At 34.0% G+C, this 12,120-nt stretch overlaps 1 protein-coding gene across 3 annotated transcripts; it reads left to right on the forward strand.

Annotated features, from left to right (window-relative positions):
• The first annotated feature begins 5,728 nt into the window (after positions 1-5,728).
• laza (lazaro) lies at positions 5,729-10,490 on the forward strand. Of its 3 annotated transcripts, none has more exons than XM_070111173.1 (2): positions 5,729-5,935; positions 7,058-10,490. In XM_070111173.1, the coding sequence occupies exon 2, from the start codon at positions 7,668-7,670 to the stop codon at positions 8,706-8,708; it is 1,041 nt and encodes a 346-aa protein (XP_069967274.1). In that variant the 5' UTR covers positions 5,729-5,935; positions 7,058-7,667; the 3' UTR covers positions 8,709-10,490. The 3 variants fall into 3 exon arrangements, with proteins under 3 accessions (XP_069967274.1, XP_036216791.1, XP_014098737.1); XM_036360898.2 differs by having other exon boundaries at positions 7,076-10,490; XM_014243262.3 differs by having other exon boundaries at positions 7,087-10,490.
• The last annotated feature ends 1,630 nt before the right edge of the window (positions 10,491-12,120 follow it).

A 12,120-nucleotide genomic window follows, 5' to 3' on the forward strand; every position in this document is an offset into this window, starting at 1 on the left:
CTAACTCTCAAAAAATAGCATAAAATGCTTGACCAAATAATTTTCTTGCTACATAGCCTTACATATTATGCTATAACTTGTTGTTGCGCGTTTTTGTTGTTATTATATATAAATATATTTGTGTGCGTGTTGTTAGACGTAAGCACACAAGCATGATTTGCCGGACGCCTGAATGATAAAAAAATAATGTTTTTGTAAAATTTGATCGCACTTGAAAATTAAGTGATCCCTAGCGATCGTGTAGCACAAGAGAACGCGCGCGCCCTCGGTCATTTAGCAAGCAAATACAATTTAGAAATGTGTATGCATACATATATATATGTATATTTGTATGTGTTTGTGTATTATATTACTCATTACGTGAACACATTTTGTATCGCAAAACCAGAAACCTTAGAAATGATTCCTTCTAAACACACGCCGCCAGATTGCATTTAATGGCGCGTGCTGCGGTTTGTTCCTCAAGCAGCGTTAATATTATAGCAAATATTTAATGCTTTGTTAGAATTGTAAATAAGTGCACATTTTACACTGTTCGATAAGCGTATTCGTCACATGTTTTCATAAAACATTTTATTGTTTTCTTTTTACAGCAAAGAATTTCCTTAATTTCATGTTCCACTTCAGCGCGTCTTGAACTTGAAATAGTTCATTGCTTCTTAGCATTTATTGACGTATTTACTCCACTCGCTTATTTATGCGCATTTAGCAAAGCATGATATCTTTTCGAAATGTTTACGAATCCGCGCTATCGGCACGTACCGTTGTTGTAGAACACATGTTAATTTATTGTCAGCTGCTAGGGTGTCGATAAAGCGCCCAATTGACTTGGGTAGCTATGTAACTTATATTTACCCAAAACCAACTGCAGTTAATACAAATGCAAATAACTTAATATTAATACTAATATTTGTGCACTGTTCAACACAATATACCAGCTGGTATTTCGAAATTTCTTGTGTCTACAGTAGGAGCGCAGATAACACTACTCAACAAATCTGTAGAAAAAATTTGTGACTGATGTGCTAAGCGGTCTTTGAGGTATCCTGATTACGAATCTGAGTTCAAAAATTTTCGATCAAGTACAGCTATTTTTGTCAGTTTAGTAAATGGTGGTTGTTCGACCACTGCATCCCTTGACTTTCACATAAAAAATCTTACGTGTTATGAAATTCTTATAATAATTTTCGGTTTTAGCAACCCAAAATTAGCTAGTAATAGTCTCCAACATCACTGTCGCATAAGTAAACTAGTGTAATCGTCCTGCCCGAAGACATACATAAATTAATGTATGCTTATGCTTGAAACATGCGTTAGGAAGTCAACCGCTTTTCAAGGCGTTAATATGTTAAAATAATGTAGCACACTGTAGCTATGTATATGTATATAAAGAAATATCGCTCAGATAACAAGGCGTCAATTAGACCTCGCTGTCAGTTAAAGTCTAAGGCGATTTATATAGATATATTTGTTTTACCAGTGAGTATAGATATGTCTTGATATCGGTTATCTTAAACGCATCTCACTTTACAAGTGTTGCTTGCATGTACTTTTAGCCTTTGGTAGTAGGAGTACTCTTTTAGCCATTAGTAGTATACTTTTAGACAGTTATGCATTGAGAGTTCTCAGCGAGGTTTATAAAAAAATTTCTATTATAGTACGATCTGTAACGTTTAGAGTTTTCTCTACTATATCAAAGCACAGCGCTCAGAAATTCAATTGTTTGTAGTCTAACATACATTTGAGCATAGGTATTAGTTTTTTAATAAGATTTCAGAGTCAGTTGGCTAACAAACTCGTTAAGCTTACAAAGTTTCTAATCTTTTACCAGGCTCTGATTCAAGAACTTTGTTGAAAACTAACTAGAAAATATCAGAAATGTTCTGTTATGTAGTGTATGGAGTTCTGAAATCTGTAAACTTTCCATTCCATTTCATTTTCTTCCCCATCAGTTGTTGTTGCTCACTTTAGAAAGTTCTGCCGCAAGTCCGATGATTCTGCCATCAGCTTCTTTTTTAAGAATGTCGAATATTTTCATATTTACTACTTTCTGTGAAGCTGGATGCCGAAGTAAACTAGTTTTTGTACTAAACTCCTTAGTTGCTTGCGTTAACAGTTTCGACATTGCTTATAAAAAAGTAATTCGGAAAAGTTTAGTGGTTTTTAAATTAAGACTTTGAGTTATATACATATATGCATACTTTTCGTAATTCCTTTTTTTTTTTTTTAAAAATCATGTTATTTGAAAAATATATAACAATTTTAATGATCGGTTATTTATTTTGAAAAATTTAATTTTTTGATTCCGAAACCGATCTGCAGAAGGACTTCCTAAAAGATGTGTCTGGCAGTGAGAAAAAAATGTCTGCTTAAAATTATCTCAAATTCAAAAAGCCAAAAAAAATTATTTTTTACCATATATAGATGAGTACAGGTAATGATCGTAGAATCTTTTAAAATTTTCGATTTATGACAAAATTCCAAAAAAAGCCTTTTTTCTGAAAAAATTTGCTTAAAACAACGAAACTATTATACACAATTTGTTTTCTTCGATTATTGTCTGACAAATATATATAAGAAAGTAGTGTGAAAACTCGATTGATTTTCCTCACTAACTGTGAAAACAGAGCTATAATGGTAATATAATATCTTAACGTAGTCAGTTAAAACATATACGGTGGCTGAATGAATTTTCTATTTTACCAAACATGAACTGCCTTCAACAACATGAACATATATTCATTGTTGAATATCTCACAACATCTTATCAGTATACAATTAATTTCTATGGGAAGTTTTTCGAATGCCAAAGTCGAGTAGCAGACAGAGAGCCACTAAACACTGTGAGTTTACGTAAGCTTATCGGCGCAATAAAACTGAGTGCATTTCTTTACTGTTTTTAATGTGTGGAATTCAAAGTTTAATAATTAGAATTTTAGAAATTATGTATGCAAATTAACAAATGTGAAATGAAATCAAACTTATTTGTTAACTTTAATAAAATGTTAAAAAGCAGCAATTATTTATTTATGCTTTGAATTTACCTAATTACAGATTTAATATCCATTACATCATTAGTAATGATTAAAGTTCGAAATACACTCCGAACTCATAATTATTGCTGCAGAAAGCAATATACTGCAACAAATTAACAATATTGTTGCATATATCTATCAATATTTAAGTATGTGTGTCATAGTTTTTATTTGCCAAAACGCAAGCACTTCTTGTTTATCACACAGTCATTTATTCTATTAACAATACAACTGCAAATATGATATTAACTGCGTTCATTAAGCATGCAACACATTCATTAATACATAGTACATACAAGTATATAGCTTGCCACAGAGCCAACACAGCTGATAGTTTGCATTATCATATTATTATATTAGCATATATTCTGATTGAAATTAAAACAATTAAATTGTGCGGTAATCCATTGATTGCCATGCAAAGTCTTGTGGGTCAGATTGTAGGTTGTCACACACACACACACACTCACATTTAAACAGTTCTGCATGCTGCTACCATGTATGTCTGTCCGCTATACATTTTATAGATTCGTAAAAATTCACATTGTATCCGCACCTGTTTATATAACCACACGCCAATACATACACATATAAAGACATTTATGATTTTCGACGCGTAAATGTGTAAAACATAAAAATCACACATTAAAGTCGCATTAAAATTTGTACAAATTGATAAAACGTTTAGTAAAAATCGGCAATAATTTTAAAGAATACTAAAAACGCTGTTTCTATCGATTAAAATGTGTCAAAGCACTACATGGCAGGAATTTATTAAAAAGTGCTGTTTTGGTAGTTGTAATAATCATTTTTAAGAAATTAGACGAACTGATCCTCTTCGAAATCCATTGATTGTGTCTAAAATTTTTTAATATATTTCTGAATTAGTGAAAAGTTTGATTTCATCTCTAATTTTTACATAGCCTGTGGACTTATTGTATAGAAGACAAGTTTCCCTTTATCTAGCTAGTTCGTCTTCCTGTGGGATAAGAGCGGGGAATTTGATTTTCTGTTACTGCTTAAGCTTGGTTTGGTGACACAACGTCGTCAACCACAATCCTTCTGTAAAGTTGTTGTAGCTTAGAAATCTTGGTATTTCTATGCTTGAAGTATGAAGACCGCGTTGGTTTCTAAATTAAAAAAAAACGAATTTGCTTAGCATGAGCATTTGCCTCGAAGCATCTTAAATTATTTGATCGTAAGCTATTTAGAAAAATCAACAGTTTGTGGCTAATTTAGGCTTTAGGTAAAGACTCACAGTACAGAAAACAAAACTATTTAAATAATTTATATAATATTACTCTTTAAACTGGTCAAATATTCAAGAAACCTTCACTATATATATGCTATAAAAGATGTATACTTTCCGCTAGCGCAGATATTATATAATATAATATATACATATATGATTTCCATCACTTTTCAACAATTTCGTGGAACTTGTTATGAATATCTTAGCATATATAAGGTTTGCGTCTGAGATAAATATAAAGTTAGGCGGTTTTGGAACTTCAATCGTTAGATTTATTGAAGCAGATCTTTTGAATAAAGATATTTTTGTTCAAATAATTATGTATAAATACCTTTTTGAACTTGTATATCTTTATAAATACATAAAACATAGCTCGTGTACATGGCAACCCATAAAATTTAAATATTATAGCTATATCTTTTTATTACCATAAACTGGTTGAAAATTACAAATTAGTTTTCTAAATGAAAGGAAGTATGAGAAATAATACTGATATGTACTTAAAAAGGTCGCCTAAACATAACTTTCCTTCCTGCCCTCAGTCAAACTGTCAACTGCCTATAAGAGCATTGTTACTTCCTCGTGCTGATTAGGCAGGAAAAAGGTGCGCTTGTGGCCCACCCACTTCTTAACGCAACGAAATTCTCACGACTTAGATAACGCGAGGTGCGCGCCACTAGCTGCGCGTGCGAGCGCAAATGATTAAGTACGCCAGCAATTAACGTTGTCTAAGCGCAACAAATAAACATACATAAATATCAATAAACACATACTCGCAGTTACATATAATATATACATATGTATGAGCATATGTATGCACACAAAGAAACAATTATTTGAAAGTCGTGCAGAAGCGCGAGCCGTCACCACCGTCTTCAATAGCTTAAGTAAGCAACGTTAGACCGTCAGCGCAGCGCAATAGACGTCGCTTTTGCAGTCGCTACCTGCGCCGGCTTCAATTGCAGCGCGCAACGTGCTTGATAAGAATTATTCCATACATAGAAGTCAGCGTTTTGAAACTTAATAACATTAATGTGAGTGCTCACGCTGTGCACCGCGCAAAAAAAAACACAGAAATGCGAAGAAAAGGGAAGTGATTGTTTGAAGAAGAAGAAGAACAAACGACAACAGCGCTGATAAGTGTTCGATACTTACAAAGTGTTTGATTTGTTGCTGTTTTGGTTTTATAAAAAAAACGCAATTCTTTTTCACACCAAACAGTGTGCGCTTTGTTGCCGCGTTTTGAATGTTTTAAATGTGTGCAGCGACCGCAGCAGCAATGGCGGTGGCGGCGTGGTCTGAAATGTGGTTAGTCGCGGCGCTGTCAGCTACTGTGACGTAGCAGTCGCGCGCTCGTCGTCACGACGCTGTTATGAAGCGGCGCGCGGTTGCCTGCTGTGTCAGTTACTGCTCTAGTCCAACGACTAGATCGCTAGTAAAATGCTTTGACAATCAGCAGTCAGTTGCTGAGCGTGAGCACGCGCGTGCGATGATCATTTAGCGTGCGAAAAAACTTTGAAAATTGAAAATAAAAAGAACGTTGTAAGGCGTTGAAAATTGCAAACGTACTTTGTTTTTAGCGCGCGCCGGTGCAAAAAATTTAAAATAAGCGCAATAGTTGTTAAGATAGTGCACTGAACGGATAATGGTGAGAAATGTGTGGTGAAATAATATAAAGAAAGGAATTTAAATAGAAAAAGTTTAAAGAAAGGATCAAATTCGCAATTAAGCTGCGTTCACGCCATATTGAAAGTTAAAACCTTGACTTTGTCTGTTATTAAATGTGAATGAGACAAAAACAAAAAAAATTATAAAATTAAACAAAAATAGTATGCTTTTGGTCGCCGTAAAACCAAAAAAAAAATATTTAATTCGTTTTTGTTTCTTTCTTTTAAAAAACAAAATATAATTAAATATTTTTTTATTTATAAATATAAAGAATATTATCTTTAAAAAATTTTAATATAATATAACATATTTATAAATAGGAAAAATGTTTAATAAAAAGTTATAACTAATTTTATTGAAATAACTAATAAAACCAAAAGGTTGCAAACATTATAAATTTAAATTTATTCAAGTAAAAAAAAAATTAATAAAAGCACAAAACATATTTTTTTGTAATAAAAAAACTTTTTTTCAAAAAATATATATGTATGAGGTAATTCAAAATTAAAAAAAATAACATAATATTAATAATAATAAAATTGTAATTCAAAAAAAAATTTACAAGGCATGAATATAATCATATATAATGAGTAAACTATATTAGAAAATATTATAAAAAATTTAAAGTAATAAACATAAAAAAAATAAATATTTTCTTAAAGTTTACTGGGACCAATAAATTTATAAAATATTTTTTGTTTATAGAAGAGTATACATTAACTTTTTATTAAAATTTATATAAAGGTATATTTTTAATAAAAAATTTTCACAAAGCATTAATAAGTTAACTTTATTAAAAAAAATAATAATATACTTAAAATAAAAAACATACAAATGAATAAATTTTTCCCCAAACTTTACTGGGGACAATAAATTTATAAATTTTTTTTTTAATAAAAGATTATACATTAATTTTTTATTAAAAAAAATAATTTTTAGTTTGATATTTTTCTTACTAAAAATTTAATAATGTTTTAAATACTAGAAATTCACATTTATGATAATCTAATGATAGCCCACGAGAATAATATTATAATAATTATAAAAAAAATGTTTAGAAAAATTATAAATTGCATATATACTTTTATACAATTACATAAAGCATTTATATATTAACAAGTTCGATTGCAGAAAGTGACAAAAAAACACAAATAGAAAACAAAACATTCCGGAGAAACTCTAGCAAGACATAAATATTGTATATGTAATAAGCGCTAATAACTTTCAAAGAAAAATATTATGAATTGAGTGACAAAGTTCAGAAAAAGTGAACAATTGAATGAGCTTAAGCGAAATAAGTATAGAGCTGAAATAAGCAAAATATATATGTACGAGTGTGCAGAAATACTTTGCTATTCTAAACAAATCTGTGTAATATAGACAATACAACAACACAAGCTGCTAATCGCCAGCTAGAATCAGTCAAGCTTATGGAAAGTCGCAGAAAAAATTGTCAATTCATCGCTCGCAAATAAAGCAAATAGTGATAGCAAAGCCGGACCACGCAGATAAGTTTACAAAGCCGGAAGAAAAAAAAAACTAAATAAACATAAATAAAAAATTGCAATTCGCCTTTTGAAACACACGCGGTCAGCTGTCAACGAAAGGCGATGCGCAACAGCTGAGAGGAACTGTAAGCAATTCACTAACATACATATTAAAAATACAAATTGTAGCGCTTCGCACATACATCAAAAAGCACAGAGTTCAACATGCGCGCCTTTCAACGCGGCTTCTTCTGCGCGGATCTCTCGCTGCGCTATCCGTATCGCGAGTGCACAATCACCATACCGATGCTGCTGATCTACACGCTGTTACTGCCGATGCTCTTCATCAGCGTTGTTGAGATTATGCGCATCTGCAAGTGCTTTCGTCTACGCAAATACATAACGAATTTAGCGCGCAGCTTGTCAATCTTTAGTTTCGGTTTCATCGCCACCTACCTAACGACGGAGTTGGCGAAAAATGTGGTGGGGCGCTTGCGCCCGCACTTCTACACCGCGTGTCAACCGCGCTTGTCTGACGGCAGCTCCTGTGAGAGCGCATATCAGCAGCTGGTCGGCGGTGGCGTATATGTAGAGCATTACTATTGCGCGAATCGCAATTTGAGCGCGCGCCAGTTACGTGAACTGCATGTATCCTTTCCGAGCGCGCACTCATCGCTCTCATTCTACGCTATGCTATTGCTGTGCTTTTACTTACACGCAGTGTGGCGCGGACGTGGCACTACACGGGTGCTGCGTCATATACTACAATTTCTGTTATTGTTGCTCGCCTGTTACATAGCGCTAAGTCGCGTGCGTGACTATTGGCATCACTGGTCAGATGTGTTGGCCGGCGCGCTGCTCGGTATGTTGTATGCCATATTGACGGCGGTGTATGTGGGACGCATGCTGAGGCAGGGCTTCGCAGATGCAGCGACAACGCATAAGCATAAGAAGCATCAATATAAGGTGGGTGCGAAACAGCAGGTGAATCAGCTGGCGCATGCGCACCATCATCATCCGCATCAGCTGACATCGTCACAGCATCGTCTGGCGTCACATGATGCGCGCAGTGGGCGCATGTTGCTGGTGGCAGCCAGCGGTAGTGTTAGCAATTTGCAGCAGCAGCAGTTGTTGCCAACAGCGCACGAAGATCTGGAAAAGCAGCAGTTGCACGAACAAGTGGTTAAAGAGCATTTAATGGAGCGCGGCAGTATTGGCGGCGGTGATTGTGAGTGGAAGCTGCAGGCAGTTGTGTTGCCAACGTAATTTGCCAGCAAAGCGCCATGGGACTGGGAGCGCAAGCACGCGCTGGAATGAGGAAGGAGCGCTACGGTGAAGTTGACGGCGGAACAAATCTGTAAACACATCACATATCGGCAAAGCGGTGATAAGAAAAGAGAGAAACGCCACTTTAAACGGCACATAGTGCACTAAGCTAGGAGGGGGAGAAGAAAAGTCATGCAATAGTAATCTAATTCGACGTGCTCGAAAATAATGTGCGTACAAGATTAAAATAAAAAAATGGAAAAGGGTTTGTGAAGGGGTTTGGTACCCTTTAAACAAATTGGCTTACTAAATCATCAGACGGCGTTATTCAATCAAGAGGCTGCAAACTAAATCCGTTTGGGGAAAACAGCAAGCACTGTTATAAAATTTCCTACCAGTGGCACCCTACCCCCTAACACAGCAGCTCTGTGCATTAAAACACAAAAGCGGGCATATCATATGCAACACAAGCACAACAACAACAATCAATATATTTATATATAGCAATAATAGCCTTGCAGTACCTGTACGTAATTATTGGTCATGCAACTAACTAACCAAACAAAAACAAAAAAAAATTAATAGTTTTTCACCAAAAGGCAAAAATGCGCTATTGTGCAACAAAAAGTGGCAAAATTTCACAGCAACTAATGGTAATGCAACAATTGGTTAAGTGAGACAAGCGTAAATTCGACTGAGTACGGCAGCATTGGCAAGCGTGACAGCACTGTAGTGTTGGTAGCGGCCGCATGCCTTTTGGTGGCATGCCGCAACCACGCTTAGCTGCTAGTGAGTCACCAACAATAGCGCTAAAAGCGAATTTGCACGACCAAATAGATGATCACATACATATGTGTTTATGTGTATATATATGTGTGTGTGTGCACTTTCATATGCTTAGCGCTGTTGGAGTTTGTTCCCCTTTGGCTGTGTGCCGGCAACAAGACATTATGAAAATAAGTAGCAGCAATCGCTAGAGTAATAGCAACAGCAATAACAAGAGACACTGAAATAATAACAAAAACAAAAGCAATAACAAAAACAACAAACGAAAGCAATAAGGAACAAAAATAAGGCGCGCTTACAAGTGTGAATAACAACAACGATATCAGTTAAGGCAAGCAATCAAGCGGCGTCACAGCGTTCAACGATGGCGCAAATAAAAAAAGACAAGCGCCGTTTTGTAATAGTTAATATGTAAGCGTGTATGTTTGTAGAAAATATTGCAGTAATGAGGCAGCTGCCAAAGCGCAGCTATTTAGTATATATACTCACTTATACGCATACATATATTTTTGTATGTATGTATGTATGTATATGTATATGCGTAGCTTAAGTAGGTGCATTCGTGTGCGCACAGTATTATACTTTGTCTATTTTTAAGCAGCTCATTTTGCACCCACACAAACATATCTGCAACTATATGTATGTATGCACACCCACCCAGCCATCAATCAATCGCTCAATCAACGCGAACATATAAATTTAAATGAATTATATCCTCATAACTTATTTGCTAAACTACTTAAGTACCTTGACTTCCTTTAAGCGCTCACTAACTAAGTATATGAATATATATTTACATGTATGTTTGTATGTGTGCACTTTTAAGCGGATAAGCATAAATTTAGTGTGTGACAACATATTACAATAAATAAGTATGAAAGTCAAGAAAAAATTTTCTTCGGCTGCATAAATTAAAAAGTGTAGTAAAAATTGTACTTACTTTTATTTGAAAAAAAGAAAACAAGAAAATTTAAAAGAAATGTGAAAATAATAAAATTTTATGTATTTATTTATTTGTTCTTGGAACGTTAGACGTTATGGTTTGTATTCTAACATATTGTGGATGATAGCTACACAGCTCAAAATATTCAATATGTGGACACGTATGCTAAAAATGGCATAAGTTGAGTTTTGGAAATTTAAAAAAATTTTGTAAATGTTTCAGTTTTATAATTTTATATTTCTAAAATGTACCAAAATATAGTTTTGGTAATGTCAAATCCAAACAAACAGCGCAACCGTTTTTAAACGTAGAATTTTACTTAATCAGCTGTTTTATGACGTCATATGAATTAGACACGTGACAACATATAAGCATTTTTGTAGAAATATATTTGTGGTGGAAAGCTTTTCCATTTGAGAAAATATCGTCACCAAATTTGACATGGGTTATTTTACAAGGCAGCGGTATAATCTCTGCAGAAATTGTTGAGATCAGAATACTCGCCTTTTGTATGTGTGAAGGGCATTATTGCTTCGGTTCAAGCGAAATTAACGTTTTTTCTTGTTTTTGAGAGTTTTGATCTCTGGCGATTTATATAAATTGAATTCAATTTAAATATCTTCATCCATGAGCAATCACTTTGTACTATCCAAATTATTAGTTTATTTGCGTGACCACATCTAATCTTCAGTACCCCGTATAATGCTGTTTGATAGCTCCTAAATCCGCTGTACTGAGCACATCTTTTAGCTGTTGTTATTATTTCGGCTTTGGTAGAGAGCTTTAGCGAGCTCAATTCACATACAGTTATGCATATTTTCTACGTTAATATTTGATTTAAACACATAGAAAATTTCTTGGTAGATTTGGCTAAATTTTGCAATCATTCACCGAGTGAAACGTGTTTAGGCGGGATGAGCACCATTACAAAATTCGTACTTCGCTTGGTTTTTGGTTTAAATGTTGTTGAAGGCTCTGTGAGAAAACTTTTCCCGTACATCTGTTTTCACGTACTTTTTCAATTTTTATGCTGCAATGATCATGCGAAGTTGTTTCTCGTTCTGCTACTTGCTACTTAGAAGGAATGATTATTTCAGGTGTAGGACCTCAATTTCTGAAAATTGTTAGACATATTGGTTTCATTTAACTAAACAATTTTTTAAATGCTGATTATTTTTTCCGAAAAAAAGATATAGTATAACATTATGCTTTTCCATTCCAGTCTCTTGTGTTAATATATGCGTGAAATAAATTTAATTTTTAAGTCTCCGACATAAAGTTTTAGGAAATGTGGCATTTTCTACCAATTTTGTTCATTATATCTCATTTAATAGCAAAAATAAGCCCTAATCAATAGAATTTCCACATTGTATGGAACCTTTCTTTTATATGCAAGAGCTAATAATAATGTCCAGCGAAGAAATCCTAAAAATTTAAAGAGCAGCCTATTCAGCAGTATTTTTATTCTTTTTATGAACTTTTGAAACAGTATTTTTATTTTCTTTATAAACTATTGAAACATTGTTTTCTCTTAATGACAATGAGTAGCTGTAAGCGCTTTATGCTGTTCGTCATGTTTTGCAACTCGGAAACTAAACTGATTAGTTCACGGAAATTTAAACTGGTAACTTCCGATAGTAGCAATGAAAAGAGAAAATTAAAGGCAGCTTCTAAGGGAGTTTT

This window comes from Bactrocera oleae, chromosome 6 (assembly GCF_042242935.1).
Source record: "Bactrocera oleae isolate idBacOlea1 chromosome 6, idBacOlea1, whole genome shotgun sequence".
NCBI lineage: Eukaryota > Metazoa > Arthropoda > Insecta > Diptera > Tephritidae > Bactrocera > Bactrocera oleae.